Here is a 17,921-nt window from a genome sequence, read left to right as displayed (position 1 = left end):
AATGATATTTGACTGTGCTGGCCTATATTGACGCTGTTACTGTTGCATCAGTGACAGCACTGACAAAGTCTTTTAAAAAGAACAGGATTTCTTGGTGGATAAACAGAATGGCCCCGGGTTCGGTAAGTGTTTAGATTAACGGATACTTGAAATCAATCCGATCTCCAGCAGGGAATCCACTCTTGATCTTAGCGTAAATGCCGACAATGTAATGATACTAGTTTGTAACAAATTCAAGTTGCTGCCGTGGTTCGAAGACACGATACCCTTCCGGATTGTAAAAGGCTAGGAACTAAATGCAAATTGAAGCATGGCACGGGAGGAAATTGACACCAGTGAACACCTCAGCAGAACTCAAAACTTACACATTTAAATAACTCTCACCTTCTGTCTGCCGATTGGGGCCTCGCAGTAGCGTCTTTTGCTGCTGTGTTGACGAAAGGGAGACGAGCCCACGAGAAGTTTGTAGACAGTGCAGCCAAGGGAGTACCAATCGGCGGAGAAGGCGTAGGGGACGCCTTTCTGTAATACCTCCGGTGCCATGTAGCCCTGTGTGCCCACCGCAGCCGTCGGCCAACTCTCTGACACGTCACAGGCCAGCCCAAGATCACTTATCCTCACGTGACCACTCTCGTCCAACAGGATGTTAGCGGGCTAGGAAAAGGTTGAAGACGCCATTGTGAATTATCAAGACAAATTTAAACGAGATTTTCATCAGTAGGGATAAACAGGCTTCTCAATAGTATTTTTAAATTTGTGGTCATGCATCTAAACAGTAGTTGTTTAAACTATTATTTTAGTCTGCAAGAATCTTTTCAATCTCCGCTGTTTGATCACCACGCTAGATAAAAGAATGAATACCAGCCACGGTCCGATGACCTTTTAAATAGCTTTGCTTTAAGGTCATAAGTCTGATTAAAAAAGATTGGCATGCAAAATGTGTTCGCTGTAGAACGTCGTCCATTCTCAGGTAACGCATAGTAAATGAACATCCGCAGTGAATTTAGGAATTAGGATCCATGTGAGTCAATGAGATCTACCATTATCAGTGAATTCTAAGGTTTCCTCGTGGTGAAAGAAAGTCACTCTATTGGATTAATTCCTTCCGTATGAGTGCATTTAATGTACTCAAGGTACAAGAGTAATCAAAAGAAGCACCAAGAACGTAACTCTAAAGAAGATGTGTTTTGTTTACCTAAGACAGTTCTCTTTTCCCTGTTTGTAAGCCATAAAGCTGAAGTGATGACTACCCTCCAATGTTCCTGAAGCCAACTGCTTTTTAAGTCACTCCATGTGTTTACAATAAACACACTGCCACCCTAATGTCTTCAGTAATGACTCGAATATGATATCAGCAGCGCCAATAATTAATCCACTTTATGCACAAATTTCATAGGAAGAAGGTATTCGTCGGGAATGATTGTACGTGCAGAGACTCATAGCGGATGTAATACCAAAATATTATCGTCTTTAGGCATCTATCTCTATTAAATACCCGAATCAGGAGGAAGGAATAACCCCGTGGTGTTTAAGGAAACTGTGAGGTATGCTTCAAATGACAGAGCAATGACAGTGAAGATTAACATTAGGCTACCATGCCTTAATTCGTAGTCAGGGCGGAACACTGGACACTAAAACTATATGCTAAAATTTAATAGACTTAGGCAACCAATCATTATGGTGTTTATTATATCCAATAGGTTTGTGTACGGATTAAAAAGCAAATTTTTCGACTTTCTATTATCATTAACTCGATTAGTCAGCTCAAAATAGCTATGCATATTATTAGGCACTTAAAAGTCCAAAATTCCAACCTGATTTGATGTTTAAAGTCACTTCCACTGGCTTTAGGTTCATTTATTATTTCCCAAGACCCTTAAAAACATCGGTATCATGGCCAGAAATGCGTTTCACGCTTCATAAACTGACGACTCAATGGAATTTTTTTTCCCGAAAACGGAATTTCATCCGTTGGCTGTGTGTAAAAGACTCATTGGGCACAATAACAAGTGGTGATTTGATTTAATCAAAATTGCTATGTGCTAATGATTTTCCAACTTTTTAAGAACATTAACAAAGAGGGGGCATCCAGCCGGATTTATTCATTACTTTCGCAAATCACTCAGAGAATTTGTTCTACTTTTGAAGTTTAAAACTTTTTATATGAGAAAAAATAATCCTATCACTTAAGTATTTACGAAAAACTCCATTGTAAATGCGACTCTTCATTTATGTGAAAATGGAGGGCATGTTATTTATTTGGAATATAAAATTTCCGCTTTTGGCACCGAAATGACACACATGTAAAGTTTGCCTAGCATTTCGTCCAAATCATACCAAGCTTGTTCACGTAAGATGACCATCAACACATTTGTCGGGTATTTACAATTCTCAGTGATACTCATCTATGAAATGCGCAGACAATAAAAAACCTAGAAAGGTTTTTTTAAAACTTAATTTGAATAATTCAAGGAAACTGTTGCATTTTAAAGCGTGTCATACACTACCAACAACGTTTCTACAATAAGTTCACTTTTTAAGTAGCTTGGAGGGATGCGCTTGCACATAAAACCAAACATATCTCTAGCTATCATCTGGCGGTGCTAAAACAGTTTCACATAGCTACCACTGCATTCTTTATTTACTCAATGAATTTGCATTACCTCCTTTATCTTTAATTAATTTCAAGGGTAAGTCAATCAAAAAGTGTGAATTAAGATGAGTATGGCAGAAAATGATAAAATGGCTTGTAGGGAAATTGTAATTATTCCAGCACATCAAATAGATTACCAATATTCCCTTTACTTTGAATTTCCAGAAGGGAAAATAAACGCGGATTATTAAAATAATTAAGAAAATGGAGCCAAAATAGCCCATTTTTATGGCAAAAAAGGGAGTATGCAGGATACCTTTAAGTCACGATACACAATGTTTCTCTCGTGCATATGCTGCAGCCCCAGAATTATCTCAGCAACGTAAAATTTCACATCCTCTTCGTTGAAGGTGCCTCGTTGACTGAGATGGTAATTCAGATCACCACCATTCATCAAATCTAAGATGAAGCAAAGTTTTTCGGGTGTTTGGAATGCGTAGGTCATGCACACTATGAACGGTGAGGCGTCCTATTGAAAAAGAAAAGGACTGTTTATGATGCGCCAAATTTCTAGGTTGGTCATGGTGCACTTTTTCTGTTCTTCACTTTCTTTTGTCTTCAGGAGTAGGTCACGCAATGTATTAGTGACGTTCTAATGCAGTGTTTAAGTGTGAGTAGGAGGGCTGCTTGTCATGCGTAAGAGGGATATCGGGTTCGGATGCACAAGTAAGCAAGACTTCTTAGCAGAAAAGTTTAAAAATCAAAAATTGACGTTTAGTAATTACTTAAGGCAGCAGGATAATTAGACTACACCATGGGTAGCTCAGGCCTACCCAGCCTAATTAACCTGGAAACAAGAATACTACCAACTTTTCTGTCCTTTTCTCTTGAGAACATTATTACAGGCATCACTGTCTTCTAAATTAATACTCTCTATGCAACTTAGCAGGTTAATCATTTCAAAATCATCTATTAAAATCCATCTTAACAAGTGGACAGTTTTGGAACATTCGACCACTGCTCCAGTGCCTAGTGTACAGATGTAAAGGATTGCATCATATGATTACATCTGTTTTAAGCATAGCATTTGGCGAAATTAGCCAATCCAGCTAGTTTTGGCTTGCAATTTGACCGACTGGAGCTTCCCATAATTATGACTTCAACTTCCCTATGCCAATTAAATGAGGTTGCTTAATATTGCTCATGTCTAAATAGTGTCCTCAAATGTACAAAAGTATATGCATTACTTCAGTTTTTATTTGATATTTGCTTGGGACAAAATGGCTTTATGTACACTTGGCGAGTTGTTTCCTCCTGTCAAAAGTTATTTGAAACTGCAATATTTTCTGAACTAATACAAACAGCCTTACTATTCTACAAAAAGGGATTTTGGGTGTGAAATCTTGTCGAATCTGCAAGTGGAGAGATGAGACGTTCTCCTATTTTTATTTAAAGTTGCTAATTTGTCACTCCATTAGCAACTTAGCAGCCGAATCGTTTGAGAAATAAATGCTTAATAATCATGCAAGTAATAAGTATGGCACCCAAAAAAGTAAATGAGTGGTGGTGTAAATTTGTAGATACAATGTAAACGGGATAATCTTCAGTGTTTTTGCTTTATATTCTTGTAGGACAAATTAAATCGTACGCATATATTTTCTACAAATATTGGCTCGTTTTGGTGAAAAAGGGCAGGCGTAGAATATATTCAACGATATTAAGAGGCAGAATATCCTCAAAAGTTTTTCTTTTGTGTCTGACCAAAAAGTGTTAAGGAGGTCAACCCTTCGGTTTTATGAATACCAGTTTCTCAAAACTTTATAATAAAATTTAAAAATTCTACTAACAGCCTTCCTTTCTGCCAGTGTGGAGCGCCGTTTTAAATTAACAGGGGCAGCAGTTTAGACGTGTCAACTTAAATGGGTATTTATTACTTATTTTGCGAAGGTTAGATTATAGGTTCAATTCAAAGTACCGCTAACGTGACCTCTATCTATCTGCCTCAAATGACCTTAATCGTCCCGGTTACATTTCCTTTGATCCAAAAGTAATTTGCACACTTTGCATATACTTTTCCCATATCTTTTTTCTCAGATTTTCGTCCAATCGTAATAAACTGACTCCGTTCCCAGCTGCAACAATAACTCAAGGCGCAAACACAGAACACTCGTACAAAACGTTTGAGGAACTTTTAAGAATGCATATTTTGAAAAATGCAAAAAATGCAAAACTCCTCATTTGATAAAATGAGGCACTTTTCACTGACCCTGAATTAGGGAAATTTTAAATGTTTTGCCGACTAAACTACCTGAACGTTGAGTAATCTGTATCAATGATAAACCAAAAGGTTTAAAGATACAAGTGTTTGCCTTTGTGCTAAGAATTTCTGGAAATTTTAGGCAAACGTTAAAACGACTACCACTAATGCCTTCAGCTTGTTGTCTGCTCTAATTAAGCAAGCAAGATCTGTTTTATTAATAGCTTTTCCATGTTTAAGCGGTAAATTTTAATGACTTTGGAGACGCCAAAAGTTGCGTAAAGCCATTTTTGAATAGAGATGAATGCATACGAAATGTTATTTTGCGGTGTCAGGAGTGACCGAGCACAAAGCATCAAAAATGTTTCGACTTTTGAATGGAATATTTTAATTTACATTACCACTCTTCAAGAAACGCCACTGATTGCCAATATAAATGATGGGGAGGAGTTCGTGTTAACCTGCCCACACAACAAATGTAATTATTTTTAAGCCGATGTTGAAACAAGCGTGCATGTCAGGCAAGAAATTCTTCAAGCCCTGTTATTATTAGAGCACTTTTGCTGTTTACTAAAAGAGTTAAGAATGGCAGGTTGATTGCTCTAACTTAATTCCATCATATCTTTCCTCTCTCGCAAAAAAACCTCAAGCCATCTTCTTTTGCCCTCAAATTGGACTATAAAGTTTGTTTGGTAAGCTGCACCCAACCCACAGAAGGTGGATTATCAACTTAACCGTAGAATGATGTAGTATTTAAGAGCTTAATGGCGAAGGTGAAAGGAGGGAAATGAACTCACCCCGGAGCTAACTCTGGAAAGAATAGTTCGCTCGTTAAGGGCCATTGATTCGCCAGATTTCAGCTTGATTCGTTTTTTGTCAAGACACTTCATTGCATACCTAAAAAGCACTTTTTAAAAATTATTTTGTCGCAATATCCATAGACTGTACCATGGTGGATCAGCGACAAATCGGATTTTCCACATCTTAAACATTTTAACATTTCATCCATAAGGCAGTCTCTTTAAAAATAGGATTTTAACCAAATTTTCACTTTTCTGCGGAAAACAGCGAATTCTTCAATATCGACTAATTAGTTTATTTTTATTAGCATGACCTATTCAGATCCTTATTTACCTAACCAAGGATTACCGTTATTCTCTCCTAAGACTTATGTTCGTGACTTTTTTAGCACATTTCCAGCGTCACGTATGTGTGACGCTCTTACTTCCTAAACTCGAGCTGGAGTCACAAATAAGTGACAGACATTCTTTATCTGTTAATGATTAATGCTTAAATAAAGTCACCTTGCAGACACATCAGTTGAGCCTTCGACAATAGTATAGACGTGGAATGGCAGTGATCTATTTTGTCTAATTTCATTATGCAAAGGAAAAGACAAATGTCCTTTATTGTGAGTCAAAGTACCTCTAATTATGACTTTCACTCAATGTGTACTTGCAAACATTTTAATTTTTGAAAATTCGTGACTATTTTTCCCCTTGATTTTTCTTAAATTTGCATTAAATGTGTTGGAAATGTCACCCCCATATACAGTTACCCCTTAATAGACCAAATATTGTCCCTTATATCAGGGTCACTTGTGTCCGCTTTTAGGTTATAATGCCATTAGTCGCATCTCTCATCATAAGCTTGAGTTCCTGCTCTTTTTTACCCTGAGTCCTGCTTATTCACTTTCCGCTTTTAAGATTCTAATAAAATGGGGAATTTACTCCATGTAAAGCAGTACGTACCTTGTGGCCCTCCACAAAGGTGCTAAGTTAGTTACCGAAATGCCAAACGAGCAATCCTTTAAATAACTTACTACAAAGCTTGACATGCTTATTTGTTTATTTATTTACCCACTAAATGATGCTGATTGTAGAGGTAGTAATGGCTTTTTAGGTCAGATAATAAAGAAGCAGGCCACACTACGTGTTTGAGAAAAAATGGTGTGGATAATTCAAACCAGTTGTTTCTTAATAAAATGGCTTTCAGTATGCATCAATTCACAAAACAGAAGAAGTTGGATATCTTCTCATTCTCAGACAGCACTTATTGCCCAAGAAACATAATTTGGAAATAGCTTCGAGCCGAATTAGTAAACGTAGTTAAGATATTTTGCCCCAAAGTGGTTTAATTCAATGAACTACTTAATACATAAACTGACTTTAAAGTTGGTATTTGATTCTAGGTGTTGTAAAGGTCTAGTGCGAGAAAAAGTTATAGCACTCATAAATCGAGTTGTTATCATAAAGAGGCTGTCACGGTGAGGCAAAAATTGGCACTCGTGGACTCGGGTAGCGAAACGTTGCATCGAGATATGGTTGTGAATAATTTGCGACGAGCACGTTGACAGCTGCAATGAATTCCCAGTGCTCCTATACACATGGGAGGGAGGTTTTCATTTTCCTACTCCTCTCGTTGTATCAGTTTCACTCCTAATAGAAGACTCATCCGCTGTGACTAGATTTAATTGCAAAAATCCTAGTACCTTCGTTGTTGTTGCCGTTTACTTTTGAAGAGAAAAACGCCCTACCAAGCGGTCTTTCCTGCGGCATCTGAAATAGATTAGTTGTGAACTTAGGTCCACCTTGGAGATTATTTTGTAATATTTTTGGGGTTTTTTAAAAATACCCTAGGAAAGGTCTTTCAACTAATTCGGATTTTTGTTAGGATAGCAGAATGGTTAAATGCAACATCTTTTCAAGCATATTGTGACTTTTGAAACCAGTTAGATTGGTTTTTTATATGAGATTTTTTGTGGTATATCGTGACAGAAGGGCACTTAATGTCCACAAAAATGTTTTTTTAATGCTAGCCACCAATTAACAACAAACTCCTAATATTTACATGTAAGCAGATGGGATAGATTCGCAACCGATTAAAAAATGTCGGCGCACCATCTGATATTTTGTATTTTGAAAGCTCAATTTGATTTTGATATACAATCAGTCTTACAAGTCGGTACTTGTAATTATTGGGAGTGTTTATAAGAGACGATAATTTCTTGGTGGCCGAGATGCTGGAATGTTTGCGGAGACAAACAAATAAATAGCATTAGGCCATTCATCCGTTCCTATCCTAAAACTAATAAGTGACTTTTCAGAAAATTTCTTCTTCATGACCCTGATTAACATTTTCGATTTGAAAAGGAAAAAGTTGGACAACTCCGGATTTAATGCTAAACCTTAAAAAATAACCCAAAATTTTTAAAAAAAGTTTGATAAGCTGAAAACAATCTAAATTAAGTAAGGGCCTGTAAATTGTTGGATTAACACCTTGGCAGGCATTAAACTAATTGTTCCCAGTATTTTGAAAATTTATGACATTCGTTGTCGAAAGAAACAAAATAATGGCAAATTAATGCAATTTCGGTACACCATAAAACGTCGCAAATATATAGCGGCAAACCGGAAACACAATGCATGCGAAAAGTACTGCATTATCCTACTCGTAATAAGGCGATTTAAACCACTCAATTATTTTTTTTAAATAAGTGTAGAACGATTGGCACCCGCTTTATTTAACAGCGTTTTGTCAAGTAGGGTGAGTTCATATTCATTTAAAAATTACATTGCGGTCAGTACAAAAAAGTATTGCAATAGAAGGAAGCCAAAGTGGACTGGCAGTTGGCTTAAGATCGGAGGAGTCAAGTAGATCCTGGTGGTGAAGACGAAAAAGGAAACAAACAGGGACCCACCTGCACTATGCATGAAAAACCTTGTGATAAAGAGTTTTAATCAAGGTCAATCTGGCTAAAATTGACGCCTACGGGGAGAAAAAGAGAATTTATGACTTATTTTCTACTCCTTTTTTCGTGCTTTGAAGGGAATCAATTAGGGTGGAAACGAATCTAGTTTGGCAACTGGAAGGGTATGGCGATCCCATTCGCGAAAAAAATTTGCAATCAGATGTTCAGTAGATTGCAAATACTGTTTTACAAACCTATAAGAACAGTAAAAAAGTATAATTTGACCATCGTTTCCCATATTTTAATCATGTATTTCCGGCAGAACTTGCATGAGAGCACCAGGATCTCAGAGGAAAAATCGTCAACTACGGTTCAAATACTGAAGTTCTAAAAGCTAGCCAATCTTTTATTTGGGTTTTTTGGTTCTCAAACCAATTTATTTCTCTCTGGTGGAGACTGTCTAATGTAACAAATACGGGCTTGGCTCCGGAAATTGAAGTTCCACGTGTGAGTGACGCTGGTAACGAACTTGTTAATACTACTTCTTGGCTGATTTGTAATGTACAAAATTTTGTAACAACTTCTACTTTGCTGACACAATTTTCATTTCAAAAAAATCAAATTTCGGGGTTAAATTTTAATCTGAGCAAATAATAATAAGCTTATTTTGATTTACGGGACCACGAGATCACGGTCGTGAATTTAAAACAGATACTAAACTAGGTCTGCCGGTGATAAAGCAAAATTCTCTTTGATGCAAGAATGCAACAAAGTTGGTAATAATTTGAAGCATCTAGAAGGTTATATGCAAATGTTGTTTTCGTGGACTGGAGGTAAACACAGAGCAGTAATATCGAATAATCATGGACTGGTGCTAGTTGTTTAATAGGGTGTTTGTGAATATGTACGGCTCCACCGCTCTAGAATGCTATCGAAAGGATCAGGTTAAAAGGGCAAGAGATTTCAGGTCTGGCCCTCATTTATTTTCCTTGAGAAGTAATGAGACAACGATTTACCCTTTTTATCAATAAAGACCCTAGACTGCTTGATTACATTCAATCTCCCTTATCAAGTTCTTCAGTTGGCTATACTAGAGACTTGACATTATAACTGATAGTGTAGATTAGAAGCAATCCATTCCAATTCGGTCAAGTTATGGATGCTCATTAAATTCAAATGTCTCATTGACATTTTAAATGTCATCTTACTCAAATTTAAATGGGACAGATGCATATGTTTTCTCTAAAGCTCTCATCTATTGGCCTTAGCTTTGCCTTCGACCGCAGAACTTTGTATTTTTCGGCAATCTTTTCAAAAATTGTGGAACTCTTGATCCATTGCTACATTTGCGTCCTATCTAAACGTGGGTGATGAGCCTTAGAACTAACCCCAATATTTAGAATATTAGAAGCTCACTAAGGAAAATATTCAATCACACACTTGGCATTTCATTGTTCAAATAGAACAGAATTGACTAATCCAAATGATGCTTCCAAATCAAAGAAATATAATTACCCTCAGTTCAAGGGGATCATGCGGTTATCATAAACCGTTAAATGACCGTGTCACCTATTTGTGACACATGGCTCGGATAACAAAATCAGGGCGTTGCTTACGTGTGTCACGCTGGTAGCTAGTGTTACTACTAAAAAATGATAGCGGCGTAAGCGAAAGCTTTTTTAAGACTTTCAACTCACCTTTATTTTCGCTTGCTCCTCCCATTAACTCAAAATAAATGGATGTTATTGGGCAGTGTTACATTGTATTTCCTAATGCACAATGAAATAAGGGTTTACTACCGAGACTCGAATCGAGTTTGTGTTACATTTCTACGATTGAACAATGGCAGTTTTACTACTTTCTTAAAGTCCTCATGCTTGATTGCCAAATTTTGTAATTTGCACTTCAAAACTACCCGCTAAACTCACAGATTGTTAATGAGGCGTACCTATACCCACACAAGATGATATATGGTCGAGCTAATGTCCTTTTCACAGCTAACAAACCACTACAAACTTAACTTGATTAATAGTATTTATCGAGGAGCATAAAGAGGGAGCTTAATCTCATTCATTATTCTGACGAATTTTGTTTACGAGGTATTGAACACACTTTTCCAACGGTGTCCGCCATTCTGACATAATCTGATTAGGTTTCGCTATCCATAAGCACGATCTAATTTGGATCTAATCTGAGAAATTGCGAGAAGAAGTGCGGTTATTCATGTGAGTGTGTGCCAAAGACTATGCAGCTAATTCCACCACCAGTTAAGTTTTCATTAGACAATTTGTCTTAGTCAGATCATTAATCTTTAAAAGGTTTTCTTAAGACAAAATGAATGAAGTTTTAGCCTCTGAAGTCTTGCAGCTCTTGACTATAAGCTTGGAGCACCCTCTAAGTAGCACATATGGGGATATTGTTCTAGTACTCTGATAATCCCGAATATACTCCAGTGAGGTGAGCAGAAAAAGCCCTTCTTTTGACTAATCAAACTTGTAACCACAAAAGAACAACCTTAGAAGATAACAGCTATTAATTATTTAGTCAAGCTTTGTGCATGTAACTTTGGCTACTTAAGTGTTTTTACGCAATCTATGGCGGGTATTGAATCGGTCAGAAATGTAATGAAATGTTTTAGCGTTTTATAGAAATGACCATTTTGGTAGGCTAACTACTCTAGTTTTCAAAGAGATGCCTTTTAAACAATGTCACAAATGCCAATTTTTAGGTGCATGTGACCCAAGGTACTACAAAACTATGAAAAAGTATTTAAAGTCGCTGACGTCCTATGGACAAAGTTTTACTTAGAGTGGGAATTAAGCGATATTTTATGAACTTTTGATAATCTTATTAACGCGTGGTGAGTATTTTATATACACTAAGCATGACCAAAACGCGTAGCTCTGCAAAATGTTAATCTTTCCAAAAATATAGAGTATATTTAGTCGTGAATTCCCATCCTCATTCAAGGTACACTTTGAAATGCCTGTGAAGTATGATCGAGGGAAAGGAGGGCAGGATGTGGGATTGGCTTCCGATTGCAAAACATATGCCGCTGACCTTAGATTTGCTGAACGTGGTTTTGTTTAACTTATGCCAGACGATAGGTAAAATTAGGGTTTTCCTAGCCAAACAGAGAATATTTATAAAACAACGACAAAAAAGTTAAAAATTGTTTGGTGTCCATTGGTACTTATAATAAATTTCAGAAGTTCGTATTACAACTGTTGATTGCTGGTCTGCTGGTGGATACTTGTGAACAACCGCCACATAATCTCCCACCCTAAACCAATCCTAACTGGGCACTAAAAAGAAACAGCAAGAGTGCTAAGAATAAACCATGACAGGTGTAGTCATTTAACATCAAGTACTGTCAAAAGTATATTTTCACAATACAGCTGAGATGCAACGTAATTGAAAGCAATCGGTAGGATGTTTCCAACATTCTGCGCCTAATCTTTACCATATTCAGGACTGATCCCTCCATTTTGTGCCCAGGAGGCGTATTCAGCGGTTTTACTGTGTACCTGCGTATCGCAAACGTTTGGGCCTTACCAAGTTTGTCTGTTCTTTCGTAAAAATGCATTCCATCTAATGCATTTCTGCGTCACAATAACAGCAATATATGAGGATATGTTTAATTTACACCGATTTCCGCCTTTTAATACAAGAGATACTTTCCTAGAATATCACAATTTTATTCAAAAAGGAATAAGTTATTTGCAATAGGATTTACCGAACCGGAAGGAAGTGCTAATTAAAGATAACAGTAAAAACATACTACCAGCTTAAATTGATAGGTACAGACAGCTCTAATCATAAACTTTCCTTTCAAAAGAAAATAACGTTCTTCCTCTAAAATAAAACTCAAGCCATATTACTGACCTACTAAAGGGAAATTCGATCCTTTTCGAAAGAAGTGCAAATTTTGATAGTTATTACATCAACACTTGTTCTATTTACTCATTGTATTGCGCGAGAATCGTCAAATGATTTTGACGTTCTCTTCAAAACTGAAGGTTTTTTCTAATAATAAGGTAAATTCAGAAATAAAAGATAGAAATTCTAAGTAGAATGAGAGAAATCTGACGGTATCTATGCAAACAAACTTTGTGAAATTGTCTAAACTTTTGGTCATTTTAAAATTCGCTTTGTTATTGAAAAATCCATTTCCTGACGAATGTAGACTCCTTTCCATGGAAGCAGTTCTTGATTCTGTTGCTGAGACGTTGCTCTCATGCCTATCTTTCAGTGAAACAAGCCAATTGTAGTAAAAGAAGTGCAATCGATGTACTTCAAAACATTCACGTTAAATAAGTTTCAGTAAAGTAATCGTTGGAAACCGTTTAAAGGGAAATCTATTTAAATTTTTTTATTTGTCAAGTCGTCCATGCTGGATCTTTCAATTATTCTCTATGTATTGCCATGACAAATGGTTAGCCGCTTAACTACCATATTATAGGGTGTCTATTGCATTCATCCTTGCATTCGTTTTCTTTTCTACCAGAGGCCATTCATTTCTAAGTTTTGAGTGGAGAAGGTAGTATTTAATTTAAATATTTCTGTCCCTAATCGTCAATGATCAAATTCTCCTCACATTCCACTATGACAACTTCATCTCCTAGTACCGCTAAATGGGTAAAGTAGAAACTAGATTAATGTAAATCTCTGAGCGCAAACAGCTGGATCCGATCCCAACCACAGACTGCTGGCGTTAGTCTTTCGTATAAGGGTTACGCGATCTATCAAGCGCCCCAATTAAGCCCAGGCACGTCTGCCCAGTAGCACCGATAATTTGGGCTCTGGCTAGACGCCTACATTGGCTACACTTTGATTTATCGTGGTAGATGTCCTGTGCTATGAAAGAAACTTAGCAAATAGCTTTGCTACTTTACTCAACTGTCATTCCTTTATGCAAGAAGACCATTTTATAACAGGATATTCTGGTACCCCGCCCTATTCTTTACCACAAAAGTCATCGCAACTTATGTATTAAGTCTAATGCAGAAATTTATGTATGTTCCATGCAAAATTTGGGGTGAAAATCGAATGTTTCATACTCAAATATACTTATGCAAAAAGCAGTTTTGAAAACGGATCAGTAGTCAGATTTGATTCTATCATGCAAAATCTGCAAAAAACTCACATTTTTCCGGAATCAAGTTTTCTGCAACCGTAAACTTCGCCAAATCCTCCTCTACCAATGATTCTATGCACGCTGAAGTCTGACATCGTCAACTAATTTTTAAAAAAGAGATAATGTCTGCATATTTTTTGAACCCAAAAAGTATCTGCACTGACTGTAGCAACCTACGGTAGTATTAAGTTGCACGTCCATCCACTGTAAATAAAGAGTAAAATGTTTGCTACAAAATGCGCTTGACACAATTTCAAATTACCTCTTCAAAAAGGGTTCATAAAAAACGTTTTTGATGTTCTGTTTTAAGTCATCTATGTAGACCTATTGCATGCCAGATTAATAGCAAATGATCAGATTACCGAAAAGATTTGACGCGAAACAGAATTAAACTTCATTCCTTCATTTAACTTGCTTTGTACACTTCTAACATGTTCTGAAGGGAAGCGCTAAGAAGAGAGTTTCAAAAAAGGAACAAAGTACATGGACTTTAGATAGCAATTCCTTCATAATATAAGTGTCATAAATTCGCTTTGCTTCCCTGACCCGATCGCATTCGGAGTCAATGAGCTCGAAATCTTTGATCTAGAGGAAAGAAGAGTAGACGACAAGAGCATACTGCTTCATAAAATTCAATAAGTTGAACATTAGGCGAATCTTGTGATTTGCAGAATTTGACAAAAAATATGAAACCTATATAATTAAAAATAAGAGGAAGAGACAACCCAGTCGTTCTTGGAATATATTCTCGAAGGTTATTTTTCCATGTCTACTTAAATAGGAAACCATGATGCTTCGAATGCTAAACTCAAGTCCAAAAAAGTAGAGGCGAAGTACCTGGAGTCAGGAATAATATTTTTCTTTGGAGCCTTAGTGGCGATGTTTTTGCTTTTTTCCATCGCCATTAAGTAGCTCACATCAGCAAGCACAGCTTCGAGATCAGACATTATTATTTCCAGTAAAATGGAAAAGTGTCAATTACTACATTTTACACACCGCATTAAAAAGTGCCATTATTGGGATTAGCAAAACTGTACACGTTTGTAAGGTTGCCAGTTCAAATGCCTCGATCTTCTATTGGTTCAACTAAATTCCACCGCTAATTGGTCAAAACAAGGTTAGGCAATAAAATAAACAAGCTGCTCAAAAGTTTTGTTCAAAATTGAAAAAAAAGATGCTACGCAAGCCATTTTACATGGGCGAAAAAAATCACTGAAGTATGCTACATGCTCAAGAAAAGTATTTGCAATAACATAAACACGCTGTAATTATGCCGTCCAGTAATGCTGGTGCAGTTACGATGCTGCATTTATGATGCCCAAACCTTTTTTTGACACCCAAATAAGCCACAGTTTCATGATACGTATGTACTGCCAATGTGTAGATAGCATGGACTTCTACTAGCACATCCTAAAGACCATGCCGTGGGGCGTGTAATGTCGGTGCGATATCAAGAACCAGCGTGGTTTAAAAAATAGCTAATCACTGAAACTGTTCAGTTCGTGGTACCTCCTTTTAAAAAGTGAAAACTATTATGGCTGATAAATAACTGATGATTTGCAAGATGAATTTTCAGAACAAAATCCCTTTCTGACCTCAAATATGGCGGCAAATGTTGGCCAATTTTAGTTGTGACTTATTAAAAAGGTAACCTTTCAAGCCCTCTGTCTAGCCATACTTAACGCTGATCGCGCGTTTTACCTAACTGTAAGCACTAACATGCAGCCCACTCTGGCGGGCGCCTCGTACGGTCCTTCCCCCCCGTTTATGCAGGCATCGGTACGTCTGCCCTCTCCCCGCCATTATTCAAGAAACATACTCCTCTTCCCCCCTCCCACCCCCTAGACCACATTAACCCTAGCCACGTGGTCGTTTCTTGATTTCTACTAGGCACCCTTGCAATACATACTTACCCAGAACTCTACTTTTTAGCACTTAGCATTGCAAAAATGGATACCCCCCTCTCACGATACATACAGAAAGTGTTCAGTTCCTGGACCGTTTTACGTATTGCTGAACAACAATGCAGTGGCGGGATGGACACGCCAAGGAAGATTCGAGACCTCGTTCCCTACATTACGCAACGCCTCACAAGACAAACGCAGGCGTACAACATAGCCGAGTGGCTAAACGAATACCTCTGTCAAGTTCTAAATGTCTTGTGTGAAGACGACAGTCACTTCGATGTGGCTGATCTTATCTCCGAAGCTTATTCTCTTCACCTAGCTGGAAAAATCAACCAAATTATTGAACTGACTGCGAAAGTTCCCGCTGCGTGCGACCTATCTTCATGTTCCTCACAAGTGGTGTGTGACGAAGCAGTGGTCTCGGACATCTCGGAGGAAAGTGGTGGTAGCAGCGACCCAGACAACAGCGACCATGGTCTAGAAATGGATATAAACTAACCTATTCTTCCCGACCCTCTCCGTTGTAAATTCTACATCCCCACAACCGGAAAATTTCCACTTTTTCGCATTTATATACAAACGAGTTTGGGGAATATTTGCCTATTCGGCTACCGTCGCTCCTAGGTAATCTTTTAGCGACGGGTTTGGAGCTACTCTATCGACAGGGATATATGGACCACTAAGAGGGAGCGATGGACGGTTGTCTTGAATTCCAAAAAGGTTCCGCAGTGCCTGTAGAGCCGCCTCTTTCTCCGCAATTTCTATCGTTTCTCCAGGTGCTAAAGTACAAATAAATGTGATGGCAGTGGTGTGAGTTGACGCGAAGCCGATAACGAGTTATTTGTAACTGAACCGACCTTCACCGACTAGCTGGTGGTCACTGTAAATGCCGACTTGGTAGCACGCAAGTAGCGTGTTCATGCTGCTCTGCTTCTGCAACCTAATAAATAGCAAGTTTTGTCAGTTAACTTTAGGGTGGTAAAGCTAACCTCGGTTCAGGGGGACCTCGATTATCAAACCGTAGGACACCCTCCAGCAAGGTGAACGGCTTGTCTTGCAGAGGGAAGGGGAAGTCGGCGCAGAACTCCAGGTCCAACAGTCGCGTGAGTATAAAATCCCGAACAAAAAGGTCCGCAGCTTGCTAAGAGAAACAGAAACGCTGCACATTTATGCTAAATTATGAGGGTGTTTTTGGTCTCTCGCATTATGGCGCTGTAGGTAAGGTACTCCCCACTATCCGGAGCATCAGCTTCCCAGCTTTTCCAAACGTGGACAAAACCGCCTACGGAGCCATCTCAGATATACATGTATTTGATGTGATAGAGACTTTCGTAAACACTGGCTCCACCTATCAACAAAAAGTTGATGGTCTGAGAAATTAAAATAGGTGAAATTCACGACAAATCTGACTTTTGCCAATTAACATCCACATTCTATGCGTAAACAAACCACTGCATACGTGATCACTAGCCAATGCCCCAATAAGAGCAAGAAAAGATGTTGCTATGGCACAGAGCGATGGTGGCCCTGTAATGTCTGGCAGCATTGGGGACTCCTCCGACCGCTCCTCCTCCATGGCGTACTGAAGGACATCGACGATACCAAGATGAGCACCAACCAAGGCCAATTCAGAATTGGACAAAAGACGGTCTCCCACACAGGCTATCCATTCCTCTGGCAGACGCGGATAGAATTTCCGCAAGAAGTTCCTGATGTAGGTATCCGATATGTGACGTCCTGTTGTAGACGAAAGTGTTAAATTGTTCTTAAATCATCACTTTTTTAGAATTCAGGAGGACAAAACCCATCCGAAAGGTCATTTTTGTTGTCAATCAAGTCATATCGTGTCAGTTATGGAAGACAATACCTGCTTCGGCCAGAGCTGTATTATCACGAAGTCTACCAGCGACGTCTTTTTGGCCAGTATACGACGCGAACGACTTATCAGTGAAGCAAAGATGGAGAGTACTAGCGTCGATATTTTCACCTATTCTACTTCTAAAAGCCGCGATTTCAGAGTCGTAATTCCATGGCTTCCAGACCGAACGAGGTCGGTATTTTTCTGGACCTTGGAGCAGGCGCCTGTAGTATAAGTCGCGAAGGTATGGACGAACATATCTTGCCACTCTTGCAGACCTGGATACTAGCATTTTTAACTCTTGTATAAATTCACTTACATGTCAAAATCGGTTTTACACAACGTAACAACTTATCCATTCAGTGAACAGAAGAATTTTTGTCTGAATAAATTCCGACGGTGATTGGTTAGTGCTAAACCAATAGTGACAGTCTATGGCATTGAAGTAATTTACTCAAGATCTATGCAATAATGAGAG

The 17,921-nt window shown here is 38.1% G+C and overlaps 4 protein-coding genes across 4 annotated transcripts; 1 reads left to right on the top strand and 3 right to left on the bottom strand. All coding sequences in view use genetic code 11, as the record gives it.

Moving 5' to 3' along the window:
- Positions 1-217: 217 nt before the first annotated feature.
- On the bottom strand, positions 218-5,833 carry EGR_04326 (G protein-coupled receptor kinase; the record flags this gene model as incomplete). The annotated part of the gene is made up of 5 exons (XM_024493575.1): positions 218-292; positions 385-654; positions 2,910-3,122; positions 5,648-5,747; positions 5,799-5,833. The coding sequence occupies 5 exons, from the start codon at positions 5,831-5,833 to the stop codon at positions 218-220; spliced, it is 693 nt and encodes a 230-aa protein (XP_024352083.1).
- Positions 5,834-13,683: 7,850 nt separating this feature from the next.
- On the bottom strand, positions 13,684-14,625 carry EGR_04325 (Beta-adrenergic receptor kinase; the record flags this gene model as incomplete). The annotated part of the gene is made up of 5 exons (XM_024493574.1): positions 13,684-13,779; positions 14,162-14,263; positions 14,298-14,371; positions 14,404-14,480; positions 14,516-14,625. 5 exons carry the CDS (start codon positions 14,623-14,625, stop codon positions 13,684-13,686), a joined length of 459 nt encoding a protein of 152 aa, XP_024352082.1.
- A 1,002-nt stretch (positions 14,626-15,627) lies between these two features.
- EGR_04324 (hypothetical protein) lies at positions 15,628-16,083 on the top strand (the record flags this gene model as incomplete). The annotated part of the gene is made up of 1 exon (XM_024493573.1): positions 15,628-16,083. One exon carries the CDS (start codon positions 15,628-15,630, stop codon positions 16,081-16,083), a length of 456 nt encoding a protein of 151 aa, XP_024352081.1.
- A 102-nt stretch (positions 16,084-16,185) lies between these two features.
- Positions 16,186-17,735, bottom strand: EGR_04323 (39S ribosomal protein L44; the record flags this gene model as incomplete). Its single annotated transcript, XM_024493572.1, has 5 exons — positions 16,186-16,364; positions 16,443-16,525; positions 16,575-16,726; positions 17,045-17,322; positions 17,453-17,735. 5 exons carry the CDS (start codon positions 17,733-17,735, stop codon positions 16,186-16,188), a joined length of 975 nt encoding a protein of 324 aa, XP_024352080.1.
- Between the last annotated feature and the right edge of the window lie 186 nt (positions 17,736-17,921).

This window comes from Echinococcus granulosus (genome assembly GCF_000524195.1).
Source record: "Echinococcus granulosus chromosome Unknown EG_S00026, whole genome shotgun sequence".
NCBI classification, from domain to species: domain Eukaryota; kingdom Metazoa; phylum Platyhelminthes; class Cestoda; order Cyclophyllidea; family Taeniidae; genus Echinococcus; species Echinococcus granulosus.
This window is presented reverse-complemented; position numbering and strand designations above follow the sequence as displayed.